At 40.8% G+C, this 23955-nt stretch overlaps 1 protein-coding gene and 1 non-coding gene across 3 annotated transcripts in view; one reads left to right on the top strand and one right to left on the bottom strand.

Annotated features, from left to right (window-relative positions):
* The window catches only part of WDR7 (WD repeat domain 7), a 447173-nt gene that overhangs the window by 170621 nt on the left and 252597 nt on the right, over positions 1-23955 (bottom strand). For both annotated transcript variants that reach the window (XM_029059993.1, XM_029059994.1), the window contains one exon: positions 10743-10964. In XM_029059993.1, coding sequence (XP_028915826.1) covers positions 10743-10964 — 222 coding nt within the window. The remainder of the gene's footprint in view (positions 1-10742; positions 10965-23955) is intronic.
* On the top strand, positions 14862-14940 carry TRNAK-CUU. Its single transcript has one exon. It is a non-coding gene; the product is annotated as a tRNA-Lys (tRNA).

The raw sequence follows: 23955 nt of genomic DNA, 5'->3' as shown, positions 1-23955 counted from the left end.
GTGCCTAGAAGCAACTCAGGACAGAGACAAAACTGAGGTTTAGAGAATCTTATGTTATGACCTGCAAATTAGGTAAAGGAACTGGTGATAGATACATGAGCCCAATAACTTGTATACATTATTTAAAATGTTAAATGACCCAGGAACACAGCACTTCTTAAGAGTTATGGTGCTCTGGCCCAATCAGAGAGAGGGGAATCCTGAATCCTGGAGAGATGGGAACATTTCTGTAGTCTCTTCAACACCTTCTACTACTGAAGATGTAGTCATTCAAAACTCAGAAAATCTACCAAGATTCAAAGACGTGGCAGATATCCCAGTTATTGAAGCAGTTCTGGCAGCAGACAGAGCCTTGGAAAATCAGCAAAGCCCTAGTGACGTGATGTTATAATCTCTGAGATCTACAAACATGAAAGGGATGTCCTGTTTAAATGCTTAGCTCCAATCTTCCTCAACAAATGAAAATCTGAGGAGATGCTGCAGGATTCCCAAAATGCCACCACCAACATCAAAATAAAGAAATAAGCTCAGTTTTGCACTATTATCATTTTCCACTACTGGCAAGATCAATTAATCAATCTGCATTTCTTCAACCCTTACTGTGTGCAGAGCACTGTACTAAGCGCTTGGGGAGTACAATAAATCAGAGTTGGTAGACACAATCCCTTTCAAAGTGAGTATACCTGAACCGGCTATGGAAGGATATTACTGACTAAATGCTCCTGGAATTACAGTGTGGCATACATCCCAGAATCAGCATGGCTTAGTGGAAAGAGCACGGAGTCGGAGGTGGTGACTAATCCCGGCTCCGCCACTTATCAGCTGTTTGACTTTAGGTCAGTCACTTAACTTCTCTGTGCCTCAGTTACCCCATCTGTAAAATGGGGATTAAGACGGTGAGCCCATGTGGGACAAATACCAACTTCATCATCATCATTAATTTTTAATTAAATATAGACAATATAATAAAAATAATTATTTATAAATAATGTAATAAAATTAATAATATAATTATGTTGGCATTTGTTAAGCCCTTACTACATGAGAAGCACTGTGCTAAGTGCTGGGGGGGATACATGGTGATCCGGTTTCCCACTTGGGGCTCACAGTCTTATTCTCCATTTTACAGATGAGGTAACTGAGGCACAGAGAAGTTAAGTGACTGGCCCAAAGTCACACAGCTGACAAGCAGCGGAGCGGGGATAAGAACCCATGACCTCTGACTCCTAAACCCATGCTCTTTCCACTGAGCCATGCTGCTTATATCACAGTGTGGCCCAGTGCACATGATCTTTACAGAGTGTCAGATATAGAATAAGTGCAGGGGGTATTCCAAGTTGGCAACATGGCTTCCACAGACCTTACAAAACCATCTTATACCATCAGTAGATAAAATTGGATTTTGCTCAGTAAATTTGGGAGATTCTGGGATTACTAAAAACCCCACGGCTGACAGTGCCCTGTCCAATCCTTCCCCATCACCAAAGAGGGGTAATGCAGGGATGGGTGGAGTGGGTCCATTTATTTTAAGCAGTCACAATGGAAGAAGAGACATGAGGCCTTGCTACTGATGTTTGTTAAAAGATATTTCCATTCTTCAAGGAAACTATTCCAACTCAGTGGACTGTGAGCATCAAAAACAGTCCTAGAAACAGTCACCTAAGAACTGAAGCAGCATGGCACAGTGGATAGAGCATGGATCTGGGAGTCAGAATGTCATGGGCTCTAATCCCGGCTCCCCAACTTGTCTGCTGTGTGACCCTGGGAATGTCACTCACTTCTCTGGGCCTCAGTTACGTCATCTGTAAAGTGGGGATTGAGACTGTGAGCCTCATGTGGGACACGGACTGTGTCCACCCCAATTTGCTTATATCCACCCCAGTGCTTAGTACAGTGCCTGGCACACAGTAAGCACTTAACAAATACCGTTATTATTATTAACTACTAAGCCAAATTATTGCCTCCTAAGGCACAAACCCCAAGAGATGTGCAAATGATAGCGAACTATTGCCCCACTTCAGTCAGACATTACAGACTGGTGATAATTCTGAAGAAAGCTAAGGCAGTGAATCAGCATTCACCAGCAAAACCAGCTAGACAAAGGGGCACCAATTAAAACTAAAAGTCGGTAGACTCAAAACAAGTGAAAGGAAACACGTCTTCATTGAGTGGGTGGTACGTGCTATTTGTTAGGTCAATAATATGCTCTGTAGGCTAAAATATCTGCGGGCTCAAGATGGTTTGGGTAAATCCATAGAGAAGTATTGTATCATGGGTTTCTTGAGGGAAAACTGGGGATGAAGAGAGAGAGGTTAGGGGCAATAAGATGGCAAGCCTCCATATTTCATTGCCAGAATATTTCACTGGTAGACAACTGGGCCGGTGCAGGAATGGCATTTCATGTGTTCTCATATTCTTATAGATGTTTAGGAAATAATTGTAAAATGATCTAAGAGTATTTTATCAATAGATAATTTAATAATGTACTCTTTGCTTTTAATTTAAGTGGATCTTTTTGCTGGGCTCCCCTGGGATTTGCATGGGCTTCTCTAGTTTTTTCTTATAAAGCACTAACTACTTCAAAATGTATAGATATTATACATTATTATACATTATCTAGCTCACTAACACCTCATAAAAAACTGACAGTCATAAGATGATTAGATCTCAAATATCATTTCATTTATGTGTGGTCTTAGCATTTTCCATTAGATGAGATGACCTAAGAAAATCAAATAGTTCTGAAGGACAATATCTGCACTATTTACTATAATAGTTTCTTCTGATACTATTAATCTGTGTAGCCCCTCATTACTTAGAAATGAGTGGATATATGACACAGCCATATGGGCATCCTGGAAAGATTTTTTTTTTTAAAGGCAGTTCTATGGAAAAGACCCTTTTCTATGTGTGAGCCTGAATGAGTTATTTAACTGCCCTGTGCCTCAGTTTCGTCATATGTAAAATATGCATTAAATTACCTATATCTCCTACTTAAGATTGTGAGCATTTTGTGAGGCAGAGACCCTGTCTGATACAATTATCTTTTATCTTGTACCCCAGCACTCACACGGTTCTTGGCATATATTTAGCATTTAACAATCCTTATCATTATTATCTTTATTGTAATTATCATCAACACTACTACTAAAATCATATAAAAAGGCATAACCACAAGTCAAGCAGAAGTGAGGAAAGGAGCAAGGCAGAGGTACAGGTCAGTAGATTAGGGTTGAAAAGGGAGACTATGACAGATGAAAGGAAGTTCCGGAATTGGGAGGGAACATCAGAATAATAATGTTGGTATCTGTTAAGTGCTTACTATGTGCAGAGCACTGTTCTAAGCACTGGGGGAGATACAGGGTCATCAAGTTGTCCCATGTGAGGCTCACAGTCTCAATCCCCATTTTACAGATGAGGGAACCGAGGCACAGAGAAGTGAAGTGACTTGCCCACAGTCACCCAGCTGACAAGTGGCAGAGCTGGGATTTGAACCCGCGACCTCTGACTCCCAAGCCCGGGCTCTTTCCACTGAGCCACGCTGCTTCTCAGAAGAAACAGGAAGATGAAAGTACATTAGTTGGACTGAGAAAGAGAAGACAAGAAGGATAGTAACTCCAACTTGCAATCTTCCTTCAATTCTCCAGGCTACATGATCAGGGTAGTAAGAAAGGACCCTATAGTACTAATTTTTAGGAACAGAGGAACTGACTAGTTAGGAACAGAGCACAGTACTAAAAACACAGTTTTGGACTTTGGGGATTTCCTCTACATGTTATGGTAACTTGAAGATACAATAAGAAATCTTACTATTTTACCATCATTCATAAGCTCTCCAGTTCTGATGAACATAACCAAATGGAGGTGTCTCTAATTGTAACTACCCTAAATTTAATCTGGTTTTCTGATTTGACCTTTTAAAAACCAAGAATTAAATGTGTTACAAAATCCACAGCTATAGATAGCAACATATTTAGTATTAAAACATGAGAGGCTACATTATAACAGATCTTGCTTTACTAATTTTTGGCAGTCTCACCATGAAAAATATACTTGAGGAAAAAAAAGTCACATCCTATTATTGTGGGTATTTTCTATTCTACTAGTTCCACACTCACTCAAGTAGAAGCTCATGGACAATGCCCATATTTATGAGGAAAACTCCCAAATTAATCAACCCATCGTATTTATTGAGTACTTACTGTGTGCAGAGCACTGTATTAAGAGCTTGGGAGAGTACAATGTATCAGAGTTGGTAGACATGATCCCTGCCCACAGGGACCTTACAGTCTAGAGGGGGAAGCTTCTCTATCCCTGATCACTCATTCTAACTTGCTATCATGCATCTCCTCTTGTCTTCAGGATATTAATAATAATTATTATTACATTTATTAAGTGCTTATTATGTGCCAGGCACTGTACTAAGCACTGGAGTGGATACAAGCAAATCAGGTTGGACAAAACCCCTCTCCCAAATGAGGCTCATAGTCTCAATCCTCATTTTACAGATGAGGTAACTGAGGCACAGAGAAGTTAAGTGACTTACTCAAGGTCACACAGCAGACAAGTGACACAGCTGGGATTAGAACCCATGACGTTCTGACTCCCAGGCTCTAGCCACTCCGTCTGTCACCTGGATGTCCTATTAGCACCTCAAACTCAGTACGCCAAAAACAGAAATACTCATCTTTCCCCTAAACCCACTCCATATCCTAACTTTCCTCACCTCATTCATCACCGTCCCCACAGTACCCAAAGCTGGCAACTTTAGTATTATCCTTGGCTCCTTGGTCTCTTTCAGCTTTCACATTCAATATACTGCCAAATCTTGCTAGTTCTTCCTAATCATTTCCCATATCTGCCCCTTCTTCTCAGCCCAAACAAATACCACGCTAGTAAAACATGGTTAAATTATTGAATTAGCTTTCTTGTTCATTTCCCTGCCTCGAGCGTCTCCCTGATCCAATCAATCAATCAACGGCATTTATTGAGTGCTGTGGGCAGACCACTTGGAGAGTACAGTAAAGATGGTAGGCAATACCTGCCCTACAATCTAGTGGGAGAGTCAAACATTAAAATGAATTACAGGTAGGGAAAGTACCAGTGTATAAGGATATGGACATAAGTGCTGTGGGAATGGGGTGAGTAACAAAATGCTTAGGGAATACAGCCTAAAACCTTGGGAGAATAGGAAGAGGGGGTGAGAAGTTAATCAGGAAAGGCTTCCTGGAGGAGATATGATTTTAGTAGGGCTCTGAAGATGGGAGAGTAGTCACCTTTCAGACTTAGAAGCAGCGTGGCTTATTGGAAAGAGCCCGGGCTTGGGAGTCAGAGGTCAGGGGTTCTAATCCTGGCTCTGCCACTTGTCAGCTGTGTGACCTTAGGCCAGTCACTTCACTTCTCTGAGCCTCGGTTCTCTCATCTGTAAAATGGGGATGAAGACAGTAAGCCCCACGTGACCTTTGAGAAGGTGGTTTCTGTGGAGTGAAAGGGAAGGAAGCCAGACTGGAGGGAGTCTAGGACAGAACTGGAGGAGAGGACTTGGAAAAGCAGGGGTAGACAACTCTCAAGGAGTTTGGAGACGAATGGTAGGAAGGAGATGGGCCAATAACTGGAGGGAGCCATGGAGTCAAGGGAGAGGTTTTTTTTGGAAAGGGGAGACATAAGCATGTTTCATTCAATCATATTTATTAAGCACTTACTGGTGTGCAAAGCACTGTACTAAGTGCTTATGTTTGAAAGGAGTGGGGAAGAATAATAATGTTGGTATTTGTTAAGCGCTTACTATGTGCAAAGCACTGTTCTAAGCGCTGGAAGCCATTTAAGAGCCATTTAAGTTCTAAGAAGCCATTTAAGAGTGAAGAGTTGATGATGGCAGTCAGAGAGGGGAAGATGGGAGGGGACAAGTGTTTTGATAAAGTGAGAAGGGATGGGGTTAGAAGCACAGGTGGAGGGGTGGATTTTGAGAGAAGGCAGGAGATCGCCTTGAGATACTGATGGGAAAGATGGGATAGTTGAAGAAGGGGAAGGAGGGAGGGAGGAACTGGAAAGGAGCAGGGAGAAAGACATAGGGGATGCAGGGAGGAGGTGGTTTGAGGAGGGAGTGAAACATTTGGAACAGCGGGTGAGGGTAATAGGCATGGGAGCCAATATGGATGGAGAAATAATTTTGCCGTCCAGAAAAGGCAGAGTAAGAGCACGCAAGAATGAACACGAGGTGGACCAAGTCTGATATCTAGGTTTCTTCAACTAGCACTCTGTGGCACAGGAGTGAAGAGAGCTAAGGAGGTGACCCTGGGCAGTAGGTTAGCTGTATGAGATTGACAAAGGGATGAGGGAGTGATTGATTTGAATTTAATATAGACCGTGGTATCGAGGGTGTCAGTTTGGTCATCAAGCAAAAAGTAGTTTGGGTATAGATGCTAAATGGGGCATGATAACTTGACAAAATTGGATGAGGTCTCTGTGGTGGAACAGGACAGACTTGTGGAGAGGAGGTGTGTGAGTGACAAGGCAGGTGAGGAAGTTGTGGGTCAGAGAGTGGGTTTTCAGAGTTGGTGAGGGTAGAGATAGTACAGTGACTAGAGATGATGAGATCGAGCGTGTGTCAAAGTTGGTGAGCGGGTGAGAGCTGAGGTGGACCAGAATGGTCAGTGCAGTTGATGAGTGAGAAAAAGCAGGCAGAGGAAGGATCGCCAGGAACTCTATTTAGTTATTGAAGTCCCCAAGGATCAATTTAGGGATGGAGAAAAAAAGAAGTAATGTGAAAAAGGGCCCAGATGATTCAAAAAGTTGGAGGTGGTCCTGGGGGCAGGGAGGTGGGGGGGGTGGGGGAGGAGGTAAAGAACTGTGACTAGTATCTGGAATGGGTGGTAGAGGGCTTTTTAAGGAAGAGATAGAAAAGGATGGAGGAGGTAAAATGATGCAAAAACGACAGTGGCGAGGGAGAAGCAAGCCAACTCCTCCCCCTTTCTCAGTGAGTCTGGAAGACTGCAAAGGAGCTATTTGGGAGAGAAATTGCAATTGCTATTCCAGGCTAGGAATGCCTGTAAGGGTGGTGATTTAATCACTATTTCCAAAATTTGACTGCATTAGATTTTGCTAAATTGATAAAAGAGGACCATAAGCACCTTGAATACAAACTCTATGGCAAGCCGCATGGCCTGGTGGAAACAGCCCGGACCTGGGTTGTAATCCCATCTCCACCACTTGTCTGCTGTGTGACCTTAGGCAAGTCACTTGACTTTTCTGTGTCACAGTTGCCTCATTTGTACAATGGGAATTAAGACTATGAGTCCCGTGTGGGACAGGGACTGTGCCTAACCCGATTTGCCTGTAACCACCCCAGTGCTCAGTACAGTGCCTAGCACACTGTAAGCACTTAAAAAATACTAGAATTATTTGTATCTAATATTATAGATATTTGATCCTATTTTATATAAAACCTATCAGAAACTAAATCTGTAAATTTCTGTCCTTTTTAATGAATCTTTTATATATTTTATCAACAAAATGATTTACTGAATGCATACTATTTTCTGCATTTTGGAACATAAAGAAGAAGCATAAGCGAGGTTCCTTGCCTTCAAGTAGTAGGGGAGAGACAAGTAGACATAATTGATGAATTTGAGGTGATTCAAAGAATGTGGAAAGGGCAAGACATAAGAAACACAAGTTATTTGGTAAAAACAAAATGAAGGGATAAGGAATACAAGTACCTAAGTGGTTGACAAAATGGAATGAATGGACAGATGGGAGAATTAATCAGAGAATGACACCAGAGGAGATGGCTTTTTAAAAAGTCTTTGTAGGAGGAGGGACATAATTGGGCAAAGATGATAGGGGAACAAATCCCAGGCAGAAGAAAAGTGTGAGCAATGGGTTTAGTGGTGCTACAATGAAGGAAGAGAGACTGTTCAGAAGATTACATGACAACCACGATATCTGTTATCATTAGGAAAGACTCTAATCTCTATCCATAAAAAAAATCACTCAGCATTCTGGAACAACATTTCTAAGTATTCCAATTTGCTCAGGCAATTGGTTCAGAGGACTAAGTCATGAAAAAGCCCGAAGTACAAACTACATTCCCCTCCTCTGCCCCAGCATAACTTCCCTCTGCCAGTTGTGGTTTGGTCTTTTCAAACAACAGAAAGAAGAAAAAAAAAACCCCAAATTTTAAAAACCTAGCAAGTTACTGTTTTTTTCCTCACAACCCACCAACCACTTCTTAGCCCCCAACTTCAATTCCCATAGACGTGTATGGGTCTATGACAAGCAATGATATGAGGAAGTGGATAGAGGTATAGGAAGGACAGAAAATACGAAAAACCAGTCACTAATCTCCCCCACTCCTGCCCCACATATGAGAGGCCCCACAAATATTTAGAACACTCATTCAGGAGATTCATGAATTTACCAAGCCAGTCACACTCAGGGTGGAGGAGAACTTCAGCTGTAGCAGGGAAAGCAAAGTGCCGTAGCCACCATGCCTGAGTGGAATTTTAAATGCAATACCCGTATTAGTTGGTTGAGGCATAAATTCTGGGCCACGAGTTACCATGTGGAATCTACTGTGGAAAAGCAGCAATAGCAGTAGAAGGTAAATGTAAAGAAGCAGCATGGTCTAGTGGAAAGAGCATGGGCCTGGGATAACTTGGGTTCTAATCCAGGCTCCACTATATGTGTGCTGTAAGACTTTGGGTAAGTCACTTAACTTCTCTGGGCCTTAGTTCCCTCATCTGAAAAGGGGATTCATTACTTGTTCTCCCTCCTACTTAGACTGTGAGTCCCATGTAGGACTTGATTATCTTGTATCTGCTCCAGAGCGTAACATAGTTCTTGGCAGAAATTGAGCGTTTAAATATCATCATTAGTATTATATGAACACACAAGCCCTGCTGCCTGACTTTCTTCTGTCCACTGGGTCATGGGCTCACTCACCTTCACCTGCTACTGTCACGGTGGACATCTGTGTTGCAACGCATACGAATTTGTAAAAGGTGGGGCATAATGGGTGTTTTGTTTGAGTGAAAGTATGAGAGTGAGAAATGCATCTCTGAACTGTTTCTATTTCCAACTATTTCTCTCCGGTTCCTCTAACTCTACTTATTTCATGACAAAAGAAGTGAAGGTCTTCTTTTAGCAATTATAAAAGTCCATCACACCTTGTCTTAATGATGTTATCTGTAGAATAAAGATGGCAATCTTTGTTTACTACCACAAGTTGTATGTGAGCATTCCGTACAATTAATGACTTTTAAATATATAACAGCTGACAACAACGTGATCACAACTGTCATATCAGGAAATAACAACAATAATAATGATGTTGGTACTTGTTAAGCGCTTACTTCGTGCAGAGCACTGTTCTAAGCGCTGGGGTAGATACAGGGGAATGAGGTTGTCCCACGTGAGGCTCACAGTCTTCAACCCCATTTTACAGATGAGGGAACTGAGGCACAGAGAAGTGAAGTGACTTGCCCACAGTCACACAGCTAACAAGGGGCAGAGTCGGGATTCGAACCCATGACCTTGGACTCCCAAGCCCGGGCTCTTTCCACTGAGCCAGGCTGCTTTTCCAAAATTCACTCTAGGAAAAGCTGGAAGATTATTACTTAATAATTACTGCATCTGTTCATTTTTAATATGGAGTCATGAGCTCCTTGATTATTCCCTACTTGATTCTACAACCTAGCTTTTGCCTACCTAAGGAAGAGACAGAGTCCAAAAGACCTAGTCTCTATTCTCTGGGGTCATCTAGTCAAGCAAAAAGAAGAGTGAAGAGTGACTCAAATCCATCGGTCAACAATATTTATTGAGCACTGCTAAAAAATGACCTAGCGCTGTCCTCAAGGATTTCACAATTTAGTAGGGGAAAGAGACACTGAAATAAAAAAGAAAGAAAAGGCATTTACGTACAAGACTGTAACTGTGTGGCATGGAAGTGTTGAAATGGCAGTTGCCGGGGGATGTAAACTGAGGAGAATTGAAATGAATTGGGAGGGGAGTTTTCAGAGGGCCTTTGAAGATGGGGAGAGTAGTAGTTTGTCAGATATAAAGGTGGGAGAAAGTTACAAATGGTGGGGAAGGGCATGAACATGAGGTCGGCAACAGAAGAGAGGAAAATGAGGCAGAGTAAGTAAGTGACCTTGAAAATTATCAAGAGTGTGAGCTGAGGCATAGTGGGAGTGGACTGAGGATAGATAAGTAGAGGGGAGAGAACTGAGTGAGTGCCTTTGAGCTAATGGATAAGTTTCTGCTTGAAATGAAGTGGAATAGACAAGCACCTGGGCTTTAGGAGGAGTGGGAATGTTTTCTAGTATGTGAAGAGTTTGATGGAAAAGATGATCATGGGCTTAGAGAACAGAAGTCACAGACCTGAAGAGATGTTACCAGGATAAAGCTGATCTTTTCATAGTTAACATCAGGTTAATACAAACTCATTTTGATGATTTTGCCCAGAAGTGGAAGTAGATTGCTAATGATTCATGACTATTTAAAATTCTATTAAAGGAAGTTTTTTTCTCCTAGTAATTAAGTCAGTGTAATTAGTGAACAGAATGACTTCTATTTCCCTGACCTATAACATATAAATTGGGTCAACTATTCGAGGGCTCCACACATGTACATGATTCTAATTATGATTTTATTGACAAAACTATATGTACTGAAAAGCAATTCCCGAACAATAAACATGCTCTGGAAGACTGGAGAAATTTAAGGAATAAATAAATACTTACAAGTATGTCGGGCCAATGAATAATTTGATCCACCGGTTGTTAAACCAAATCCCTCAGGGATTTGACTGGAACTGCGAGGCCTTGTCAACAATTTTGGAGGCTCAATTTCAGCCCCAAATTCTGCTCCAATCACTCCCAGAAGAACAATAGCTGTAGCTTGTTTCCGACGCTCTTCGTAGGATGTGGAGATTTTTTTCATTTGTGGGAGACTTGGTAAGCAACCTGAAATGCATAACGAAAGCCCCAATTAAAACCTCAAACAAGCAAAAAAGAGTTCATCTTGTGGCAGAAACCATAAAAATCACTTAAAATCCCATTCTTAATTTACCAAGACTAGAGTTGTGTTATTTTAGAAATGGCTTACCTCTCTTATCAAATGCCCTCCTCCCATTTCTTGAATATTTGAAAACAATTTACGCTGTCTTTAAAGGAATCAAAATGTAAGGCATTAATTGGGATAGCTAATCGGTGCTTTTATTTTATTGCTTTGCCATGATCAGTGATCCAAACAGAAAGATAAAAATGAAATAAAAAATGGATTTGCAAAGGCTTTCAAAGTTAGCAAGCGTTTGCTAGGTCGTTAAGTTCTATAAGTGATTGCTACCTTCATCTTCTCCCTAAAATTGAAGGAAGCAAGAATCTGTGAAACCAACTGCTGAAAGTCAGATATTCTGTCTGAGAAGAGAGTTATCAGAATAAACTGATCTATGGAGTTGGGTTATGCAGGCCTCAGAACACTGAGCATGGCACATATCTACATTGGCATAGTTTTCAAATTAGTCTAATGGAAAAGCCCACTTGAAAATTAATTTTTAGACCTGGCAAGGGGACTGCCTGTGGAGGAAAATCAGAGGTTTCCATACAAACTCATCACTGTTGTGCAGCTCTGTCAAGTTGAGTAGTCTCAACTCATTTGGGTACAGTGGATTCAGCCCCGATATTAACTATCACAGAATCAGCACCCAGAAGTCTTTTATGTGTAAATTAAGTGCCCTTTGAGAAATACTGGAACTGCAGGAAGAATTTATGGTTGGTTCTACCCAGTGGCTCCAACCTCGGGAAATGAAAATGATGAGGAGGAGAGGAAGGGAAATGTGCCAAGAGAGAATCGGTGGTATTTGTTGAGGGCTTACAGTAATAATGTTGGTATTTGTTAAGCGCTTACTACGTGCAATGCACTGTTCTAAGTGCTGGGCTACATTCAGGGGAATGAGGTTGTCCCACGTGAGGCTCATAGTCTTCATCCCCATTTTACAGATGAGGGAACTGAGGCACAGAGAAGTGAAGTGACTTGCCCAGTCACACAGCTGACAAGGTGTGCACAGCACTGTACTAAGTGCTTGAGAAAGTACAAAACTACAGAGTGGGTAGTCCCTAGAAGAATACAATTGAGTGGGGGTGGGGACACAAGCATCAAAAAAAAGATAGTGGGAGCAACAGAATATAAAGATATGTACATAAAAGCTGTGGAAGTGGGGTCTGGGTGAATAGAGTGTACGATCTTTGTGGTCAAGGACCATATTTATCTATTCCACTGTACCCTTCCAAGTGCTTATTACAGTGCTTTGCACATAGTAAGCACTCAGTAAATTGATTGATTGTTGTGTACATAATAAGCACACAACTAAAACCATTAATTGATTAGGTGGCATTGACTCAGGTGCACAGGGGACACAGAAATGAAGGAGAACAGGGTGGGGAGATGAAAGATTAATCAGGGAGGACTTCCTGGAGGATATAGGAAAATAGTACTACTACTTCATGCCCACTGACAAATCTATTTCATTGTACTCTCCCAAGCACTTAGTACAATGCTCTGCACACAGTACATGTCCAAAAAAGAAACTGTCATCTTCCCGCCCAAACCCTGTACTCCCCTAGTCTTTCACGTCACTGTAGACAACACCACTATCCCCATGTATCAAAAGCCCATAACCTTGACATTATCCTCGCTTCACCTGTCTCACCCCTTTACTCTCCATACAAAGAAACTACTATGATGATATAGATACATCATATCCCACTTTGACTACAGCATCAGATTCCTTCCTGACTTCCCTGCCTCTTGTCTCACCCAGCCATGAGACTTCACTCTCTTGCCCAGATCATTTTTTCCCATCCTCTAACTGTTGGAGTTCCTCAAGGGTCAGTTCTTGGCCCTCTTCTGTTCTCCATTTACACTCACTCCCTTGGTGAACTCATTCGCTCTCACGGCTTCAACTACCATCTCTACGCAGATGACACCCATATCTACATCTCTGCTCCGTCCTCTCCCCCTCCCTTCAGGCTCGCATCTCCTCCTGCCTCCAGGACGTCTCCACCTGGATGTCGGCCCGCCACCTACAACTCAACATGACCAAAACTGAGCTCCTCATCTTCCCTCCCAAGTCCGGTCCTCTCCCAGACTTCCCTATCACCGTGGATGGTACGACCATCCTTCCAGTCTCTCAGGCCCGCAACCTCGGTGTCATCTTTGACTCGGCTCTCTCGTTCACCCCACACATCCGATCTGTTATCAAGGCCTGCCGGTCTCACCTTTATAACATCGCCAAGATCTGCCCTTTCCTCTCCACCCAAATGGCTACCTTACTGCTACAGGCTCTCGTAATATCCGGGCTAGACTACTGTGTCAGCCTTCTCTCTGATCTCCCTTCCTCCTCTCTCGCCCCACTCCAGTCTATTCTTCACTCCGCTGTCCGGCTCATCTTCCTGCAGAAACGCTCTGGGCATATCACTCCCCTTCTTAAACACCTCCAGTGGTTGCCTATCGACCTCCGCACAAAACAAAAACTTCTCACTCTAGGCTTCAAGGCTCTCCATCACCTTGCCCCTTCCTACCTCTCCTCCCTTCTCTCTTTCTACTGCCCACCCCGCACGCTCCGCTCTTCTGCCGCCCACCTCCTCACCGTCCCTCGGTCTCGCCTATCCCGCCGTCGACCCCTGGGCCACATCCTCCCGCGGTCCTGGAATGCCCTCCCTCCTCCCCTCCAACAATCTAATTCTCTTCCCCTCTTCAAATCCTTAATTAAAGCTCATCTCCTCCAAGAGGCCTTCCCAGACTGAGCTCCCCCCTTTTCCCTCTGCTCCCTCTACCCCCCTTCACCTCTCCGCAGCTAAGCCCTCTTCTCCCCCCCTTTCCCTCTGCTCCTCCCCCTCTCCTGTCCCATCCCCTCAGCACTGTACTCGTCCGCTCAAATGTATATTTTCATCACCCTGTTTGTTTAATGAGATGTACATCACCCTGATTCTATTTAGTTGCCATTGTTTTTATGAGATGTTCTTCCCTTTGACTCTATTTATTGCCATTGTTCTTGTCTGCCTGTCTCCCCCAATTAGACTGTAAGCCCGTCAAAGGGCAGGGACTGTCTCTATCCGTTGCCGATTTGTTCATTCCAAGAGCTTAGTACAGTGCTCTGCACATAGTAAGCGCTCAATAAATACTATTGAATGAATGAATAAAAAAACTTTTCAGTTCAAGCCTCCCCACTCCTCAAGAACCTCTACAGTGGTTGTCTATCCACCTCCTCATTAAACAGAAACTCCTTACTATTGGCTTTTAAACACTCAACCAGCTCTCCCTTTCCTACCTTATCTTGCTGATTTCTTATTACAACCCAGTCTGCACAATCCAGTCCTCTATTGCCACCCTACTCACTGTACCTCAATCTCATCTATTTCACTTTCAAACCCTTACCCATGTCCTCCTTCTGGCCTGGATCTCCCATCATTTCTCCCCCTTCAAACTCTCATTAAAATTTCATCTCCTCTATGAGGCCTTTTCCGACTAAGTCCTCGTTTCCCCTACTCCCTATCCCTTCTGCATTACCTGTGCATTTGAATATCTACCCTTTAAGCCCTTGACATTCACCCTACCCTGAGCCCTACAGAATTTATGAACATATCCGTAGTTTATTTTAATGCCTGTCTCTCCCTCTAGACTGTAAGTTCCTTGTGGTCAGGGAATGGGTCTTGCAGCTCTGTTGTATCATCCTGTCTGTACAGAGTAAGCGCTCAATCAATACCAATGATTGACTGATTGAATTAATGAACTTCATATATGACAGACTGCCACTCTTCCGACCCCTCCTAAAAATCACATCAGAGGCTACCCCTGACTAAGCCCGGCTAGCTCAGTCGGTAGAGCATGGGACTCTTAATCTCAGGGTCGTGGGTTCGTGCCCCACGTTGGTGGGAAGCAGCGTGGCTCAGTGGAAAAGAGCCTGGGCTTCGGAGTCAGAGGTCGTGAGTTCGACTCCCGGCTCGGCCACTTGTCAGCTGTGTGACTTTGGGCAAGTCACTTAACTTCTCGATGCCTCAGTTACCTCATCTGCAAAATGGGGATTAAGACTGTGAGCCCCACGTGGGACAACCTGATTCCCTTGTGTCTACCCCAGTGCTTAGAACAGTGCTCGGCACATAGTAAGCGCTTAACAAATACCAACATTATTAAGCCCTCATTTCCCCTATTTGCCATTCCCTGAGAAGGCTATAAACTTAGATCTGTATCCCTTAAGTAATTGATATTCACCTCATTCACCTCACAGCACTTATGAGTGTATCCTTATACTCTGTAATTTTTTAATGTCTGTTTTCCCCTCTAGACTGTAAACTCCTTGGGGGCAGGGATCCTATCTACCAACTATATTGCATTGTAGTTGCCCAAGCAACTAGTACAGTTCTCAGCACATAATAAGTTCTCAATAAATACAATTGACTGATTCTGTAATTCTGCTAAAAACAATAATTATTAAAGGAAATTCTTATTCAATCTGTATTTTTTTTAGAATTAGCTCATGTTTATCATCACCTGTTCTTCAGATTTACTGAGTATTTTTCTGATTTGGAGATCTATGGACCTGAATAGTGTATATCACGGAAAAGATGTTCATATTTAAAGGCAAGCACCTGCATTTCAATAATTGTCATTTAGTAACTTTCAAGATGATGACTTGATTGAAAACATCCCTATGTAAAATGAGAACGAATAAAAATAAAGACGGTAGCACTGCTTCCTGACCTCTCCATATGTGCTTCTAACTTTATTTAGAGATTCTATGTTTGGAGAATGATTGAAAAGGAAATGTTACTGAAAAAAGGATGAGCACAGATATTCCCATTTCCAACTGTAGTCCTGGTAGCTCTATGGCAAGTAAAGAAAAAAATCTAAAAGCTTAACCATGCTAAGGAAAAAAAAAATCAATAATCACTGCCTCCCTAGAAAGAAGGATGAAAATGGACCTTAACACCAGACAAAGTGATATTTAACAGTTTGATAATCTATATCGCGGTGCATGCATTTAATAACAGCTTCATGTATATACACAAACATAAACCCGGCGTAAAAGGTCTATATATCTACATCCAGGCACACAGGCAGGGAGACACAGAGAGACACACAGTATGGTTGCACTCTGGGCATGGAATACTTGAAGCAGGAAGCCAAACATTGTGCCCTCCCCCTCCCCCAGGCCCAGCAAGAAGCATGCTCCATAACAATAGTTCAAAGGAAAGCTCCATTCTGCAGTTGCACTGATTGTTCTGTCAGCTGACCTCTGCAGAAGGGAATTGCTAACCGCGGCCGTGCTCCTTAGCTGACAAATGAATGATCGCAGCTCCATCTATTTTCACTATGGCTGCCTCTAGCCCAGGTGCTCAGACAGAGAGCCCGGTGTGACATCTAAGATCAAGATGAATTGGCACAAACTCCTGATCCAAGATTGTTTTATACCATTTAATTTAGTTTCTTCCCCTGCTTGGATGAGCACAGCTCTGGTTATGGATTTCTATTCTAATGTACTGAAGCAGGCACTGAAAGAAGCCAATGAAGCAGATGCTGGAGCAAGGGACTGCAGGGATACTGATCAATAGGCAAGGCATTGACCCCAGCCACTCAGCCTCTGCAATGGCCACTGCTTAAAGAGGAAAAAAAAAAATAAGCACACATGTGCTTCTTCCAGTAAGAAATTAAACAACAGGAACACTTGGTGAACTTCTTCCTCCCCTCTTGTTGGTCTTCCTTTTGTTTGATTACAATAATCTTACATTAACCCCTACGTGCGCCTCAAAATGACAAATCTGCCGTTCTGAAAATATCCCTCAACAGATGAAGGGCTGAAAACAATCGAGAACTTTGATCTCGGGTCTACCTCCGGAGTCACTCCCGCCCCTAACTGATCAAATGTGAAATGATTTAGGGAATAAATAATCGGGGCAATTCAAAGTTTGAAATACGTAGGTGTTTACGTGACATACAACCCTGTTGGCCAACTGCACTCCGTATGCTCAGTGTGGTAAATATATAGTGATGTAAACCTCCCAGGATTCAAAGATGTAATTCAGACCAATATCCATATAACAAAGAGTCATTCCCTTTTAAAAACGAGGAAAGACGTGAATGTCTACCCCCTCAAAAGAGTGAAAATCCAATATAGATTTGACTTTGATTAGCAGCTAAGCCTGTCCGCATTCTACTATTCATATCATACTGTTCCTTTAAGTAAAAATTTGAAGTCATTGCATCAGTATTGTTGTAGTATTTTATCTGACATAGTGGGAGGTACATACAATTAACTGTAACGATTTCCTACATATAAACCGACAACCGAATGAGAAATTCTGAGATTTGAAAAAAACAATGTCCATAAAAGTAGTTCTTTCTACAGTTTCATTTGTCTCATGAAAATTTGGTATTTTCTCATAGAGACGTGCCTCCATTTAATCATGCTAAAGGGTGACACAGAGATCCATTTTCTTGACAGGACGGTTGATCACCCTATCACAGTAAGAAAATTAATAACCTCAAAAACCTCAATGTGAAAAACACAAGCTACACTGGGAAAATAGCTAAATGCTCCATATTTAAAATTGGAAATAAAACCTACTTTCTATCTTGCACAGCAAAGGAGATGATAGATTTCTTCAAGATGGCTAATTTTCACTTTAAATACTAACTTGAACTGCAAAATGGAAACTAAGTTCCCTACAAATGCACTGGCAGTAGAGTAGAATAATTGTCTTCAGAGTTACACTAACTAGGGTAAACATTTGACTTATTGTTTAAATAAAACATAAGTAAAACATCTGAGAAGTTTAAACTGGTTAAAGAGCTGTGAAATATTGATTACTTCATTTAAAAAGTAGTCAGAGAGTGCAACCATGAGGTCAGGATAAATTTAACAGTTTGAAGCACTTTACTAAATAACTCTAAAGATCATGTTAATTGGCTTTGCACTGTTCTAGGGAAAAATTAATTTTATCCTATCTTATAATAAAAGGATTAAAGGACATATTAAGTTCTTCAGCTTTAACTGGAATAGGAATCAATGGATTTGAATTAAGGCTAAAGGCGGTTTTATGAGAGATGGACTACCAGAAGATAGTTTATATCTGCTATTAGGCATATATTGATGGTGCACTGTTATTGTATTAGGTATTAAAACCTGGGAGAAGTAGATGCCAGACCAATTTATTACCATAAGGCTACAATATAAGAATACGTGTTGTTAACAAAGAGATTATTTTAGTGATAGCCTGAGTCTACCAGAGTATTATCTAGCTCAGCTTCATTAAAGGCTATGATTATTAAGATGTTGCCAAGGTGCTGGGAAAAATTATTCGGCCACATGGTGGATTTGGCATCACTTTTCTAAATTAAATTGAATCTGAATTTTCTGCAAGATGATATAAAAAAAATATTACAAGAAAGCAAAATGAAAAATTCAACAATCTGTCTTTTTTGTGTAGGGACGATTCAAGTCTGAAATTTCAGATTTGAGCAAGCCAAAAACAGGTAACAGCATCAGTGATTCCAGTTAATATTATGATGATTTTTTGGGGGGGATTTAGTCCAAACTGCATGATAAACCTAACATATTTTTAAAGATACTAAATTACCTAATTTGATTAAGATAATTAAATCTAGGAAAATCTTCTATTTCCTACTCCCCTAATATTGTAGAGTAACATGTTTAAGAAGATAATGAATTGAAAAAGTATCATTCTTTCAATTTACATTGACAAGCAGTGATGAAAAGGAAAACTAACTGGACTATGCAAATAATAATAATAGTAAACTATGATTTCTAGTGGACCTAATCATTGAATGCTGGAATTGGTATTAATGATCAAATACCAGAGTACCAAAATCAAACACTCTTCAGCACAAACATCAGATACATCTACTTTTTGGAATTAATCCTTCTTATTGCACTTTTTGTAGAAAACCATGAGAATATAGTGGGAGAAGAGAATATTACACAGCATTGAGTTTTTAAGAATTAATTTGGGGGACAAAGCACATGACAATGTAAGAATTTTCAGGGATTTAAGTTAGTAAAATGAAATTAAGTAGGAGCGGATGATATGAATATTTCAATGAATAATTCCAGAAGTAATTTACAAATGACTGTGACTGCTGGGAATGCAGTGAAAATATTTGGCACATGTCCGATACAAAGCTCTCAGACTGATAGTCAATAAGGGTAAAAAACACTCTCCCTCTCTTGCTTCAGTTTTCTTTTCTTCCCTACTTTTTCCTTCCTCTCCTGTTCTAGGCCTCAAAATACATATCACAAAATAAATAACACTGAAATATGTTGTCAAAAGGCAGAAAATTCATCACAGAACCACATTTATCTCAGGGAATTTTACATATTGAATATGTACAGATATTTGGCTGCACCAAAATAACTAAAATTTCAATGATTTCTTAAGCACTGACAGAAGCATATCACAGTAGCTAGCGGTAACATCAGATGCAAACTGCAACTTTCTTAGAATTACCTTTGATTACAAAAGTTTGCCCATGAACTGGAAAATGCTTCCCTCTACCATCAGAAAGAATTTACCCACATTCAAGAGAAATCAGTTTGCAATGGTCAACTTTGTGCAGTTAAAAAAAATAAAATAAAATCACTCATAAGTTGAGAAGCAGATGGCCTAGTGGATAGAGCATTGACCTGGGTTCTAATTCTGACTCCACCACTTTGCTGTTTGACTTTGGGCAAATCACTTAGCTTCTTTGCTGAACTGTACATTCCAAAGACTTAGTACAGTGCTCTGCCCTCAGTAAGCGCTCAATAAATACGACTGAGTGAATTTCTCTGTGCCTCACTTCCCTCATCCAACCTGAGCAATTTCTACCTACCCCAGCACTTAGTACAGTGCCTGGTAGATAACAAGCACTTTACAAATGCCATTTAAATAAGTACAACAAAACGTATCCTCCAGGGTAATCCTCTGGACTGTATGCTCGTTGTGGGCAGGGACTATGTCTGTTATACTGTTATATTTCGCTCTCCCAAGAGTTTAGTAGATTGCTCTGCATTGACTGATTGACAGATCTTGTCTAATTTGTTTTTGCTTACGTTTAAAGTTGAGTATATCCTATAGTTGAGTTTATCGTATCGGAAGGATAAAGAGGGTAGGGGTGGAGGGAACAAGGGGGCCCTCAATCTGGCTCTCATTTCAGGGCTTGCTAGTCATATTTTCATTCTTTTTTATTTTATTTTTTTTACATGGAACATCTTGCACACCACTGTGCCTGGTATGTTTAGAACTTTCACAGCAAAGTCAGTTGCTGTTAAAAGCCAGACTTTCGGGAAAGAAAACATATGGAAACATGCCGCAGTTCTCATTAAAAATAGGTTCTTCAAGAAATTTGAAGAAATTGCCCCCTCAACAAAACAGCAATGACATTTTAAAAAATTAGAAACATATTGTAGCTAATGATCCAAACCTTTAAACTCTTCTATCACTTTCATTTTTATTTAAATATTACTCCACTCACACCCAATAATCAACTCAATTTTTAGCACACCTACTGTATTTCACCCAATAGGTAGCTCCAACTCAGAACTGATAATGTGAACCAGTGTATTTGTCAGATTTATATATATATATTTTCTTCAGTTTGCAGGGCAGCATCAAAAAGAGTCACATTCATTTGTTGTAGGACAAGTGAGTAACTAGAAGAGAATACTGGTTTACTTTATTTGATTGCCTATTTATAGAGTATGCTAATAGGAAAAGTATGGGTTAGTAAAACTTTTTGTGAGCTTACTTTTAATTTAATTTAAACTTTTTTTATTTCTTTGAAAAACAGTAGTCTCTACAACTGCCTTGATTTTTACCAAAAGCTAGAATGCATGTGGGTAAATCAGCAAAATCTTTTCCTTACATTTTTTTCCCTCCATTCAAGTCTGTAAGCTTCTTGTGGCCAGGGATCATGTCAACTAACTCTATTGTAATTACTCTTCCAAGCACTTAGTGGTACAACAGCGTGGCTTAGTGGAAAGAGCATGGGCTTGGAAGTCAGAGGTCAGGGGTTCCAGTCCTGACTCCACCACTTGGCGGCTGTGTGACTTTGGACAAGTGGCTTAACTTCTCTGTGCTTCAGTTACCTCATCTGTAAAATGGGGATTTAGACTGTGAGCCCCATGTGGGACAATCTGATTACACTGTATCTCCCTAGAGCTTAGAACAGTGCTTGGCTCATAGGAAGCCCTTAACAAATACCATTATTACTTTTATTATTACAGCACTCAACACACAGTAAGCACTCCATAATTATGACTGATTGATAAACCTACATTCAAACATGTAAAAATTTGTCTGCCATATAAAATTAATTGGCCATCCCTTCAATCAAGAGAAGATCAGCAAGAAGGGGATCAGAGAATGGATGAGAGTAGGAAGAAAAATGTGGCTAAGTAGAGAGAGACCATAAAGTCTACATTTTATAATGTTACTTCTGCTTTCTGAATTGCCATTTTGATTCATCTAGTTTTGAACCAATACTCTTGCTTAACCTCCTAAATACAAAAAGAAAAATAACATAAACCCCTCTAAGTCTGATAAAGACAACGCATGTGGAAAAGCCAAAGTGATTTCGACTTCAAAGTAAGTTTAATATGATCACTACCATGGGAATGTACATCAATTAACTCAACAGCTATACATTTTAAGCTTCGAGGGTCACTTGCATGTTCTTAAGATAAGCCACGTAACAATTCCCTCAGTCTTGGCATCTGTCAGTAGATCGCATTCATAATTTCTTTGAAGTCCTTATCATATTTTGTTTCCTTCAAAAATCCAACAGCAAATGAAGGTGATTCCTTGGCTCAGATCATTTTTTAAATAAATATCCATGAAAATGATCTTGTATGACTATGTGGGGGTGAAAAGAATATCTACGTCTACCTTATAAGAAGGCAATAAGTTCCTAAAACTTCCATTTAAAAAAAAGAGAATCAATACCTTTTATAGATCACAGTTATTTCAAAAAGATGTTCAATTCTAGTTATGACTGACACATTCTCAGATTGAATCTAAGATGGATGGCACAGGCTTTAAAAGCTGCAACATTTGAGCAGTGATGGCAGTGTGAGCTGTTCTCCTGAAGCGGAAATGAATGTTTTAACAGTACATAGGCTTGTTCTTAAGTGGTCTGACTTTAAGAAATAAAATTATGCAAACCCCCAAAATATCACAAATCACTTTCAGAGATATCCCTCAAAGTTCTCTCACAACTGCTGTCATGCTGTTAGGAATGCCGCCAGACTAAGCTATTTATAATTCCTGCCACACAAGTCTATTTCTATAATGGCAATGTCAGTCTACTTGCATATAATACTGAAACCTACTTTTTAGCCAAGCTCAGAGGATTTCTCTTATTATTTTTTTTTTTTTTTTACCATTGGGCACTAAGCGGTTTCTTTATGAAATAAAAACTGCTCTATTCTGCAAGAGGAAAAGGAGTTTTTAGAGCTTTGACTTTCACCCACACCAGTGGAGTCAAATAAGTTCATTTACCTGTAGTTAATTTTTTAAAATGACTCCACAAGTCCTGAATTGGCTTAAAGGGATTTTCACCTAGCTGATTCATCTGAGGGTCACACCAATGGAAAATGAGGGGGGATGTAAGATTTTCTCTTAAAATTATTAAAGTTCATGAGCCTCCCAAATTTAATCCATACCAACATAATAAATAATAGCATTATTAAATAATCACATAACAAAAGAGAAAACATACACATTTTTGGTCAAATTTTACTTTATCTTCTCAATACTGGAAATGAAACAAATTGTCAACTCTTTACAGCTACAATTTTCTCTAGTTAACGGTGAAGTAGCATCAAAATTTAATGCAAACTATATCCTGTTTCCTAGTAATAATTTTCTTTTCTAGTTATTTTCTAATATGAAGGTTTGAACTTGCAACCCCAATTTATGGAAATCATGCACTGTAGTATTCACTCTATAACCAATGCTGCATACAGGTACCTTCTATTTCTTCCAGAAGGATACTTGCTGTCAGAAGCACATTCCCTCAATTTGTTGTTCCTTTTCACTCAAAAAGTGACATGGAAGCCTGAGTTTTGGAAGTAACACTGCTTCTTCCCCGAATTTCTTCTCTCATTTCCCAATCAACTTCAGCAGCATGAATGTGATATTTACAGAGGAAGCTGAAACTCCAGGCAGTTGAATAGAAGCAAAAAGGCTTCAAAATAACAGGTGAGTATTCTTTGGGTCCCCTCTCAGGATTGCATCTGGAGAGTTTCCAGTACTCTACGTCTCTCGGCTACTGGTGGAAGAGTCAAGCAGAGGCATACCCACTCCATTCCTAGCTCGGGCAGGGGCTAGCGAGTGAAAAGCAATCTACTACCTGTCAAAATTCACCTGTGCTGGGCAGCAGCGGCATGGGAGAGAGTTGAGGGTGGAGACTCAAGTTTACTGAGTGGAAGAAGGCAATGGTAAACCACTTCTGTATTTTTACAAAAAAAGCTCTATGGATACACTACCAGAATAATTACAGATGGAGGTGGGGCATTCTGGGAGAGATGCGTCCAAGGAATTGCTACGTGTCGGAAACGATTCAACAGCATAAGATAAGATCCTTTGGGTAACACCACTGACTTGGTTTCTTTTACTGCTTTCACATTCATCTGCCACTGCATCCTGCAATTTAGTTCCTCCTCTTCTCCCTAACTACCATCCCATTGATACAGGATCTCATCAATTTACAGGTGAGCTATGCACTCAATCAGTGGTAGTCAGTAGTATTTATTGAGCACTTACTGTGGGCAGAACACTGTACTAAGCACTTGGGAGAGTAGAATATAACAGCGTGGTTCAGTGGAAAGAGCACGGGCTTGGGAGTCAGAGGTCACGCGTTCGAATCCCAGCTCTGCCACTGGTCAGCTGTGTGACTGTG

This window comes from Ornithorhynchus anatinus, chromosome 3 (genome assembly GCF_004115215.2).
Source record: "Ornithorhynchus anatinus isolate Pmale09 chromosome 3, mOrnAna1.pri.v4, whole genome shotgun sequence".
In the NCBI taxonomy this organism is placed as follows: Eukaryota; Metazoa; Chordata; class Mammalia; order Monotremata; family Ornithorhynchidae; genus Ornithorhynchus; species Ornithorhynchus anatinus.
The sequence above is the reverse complement of the archived record's forward strand: the minus strand, read 5'-3'. Positions and strand labels throughout refer to the sequence as shown.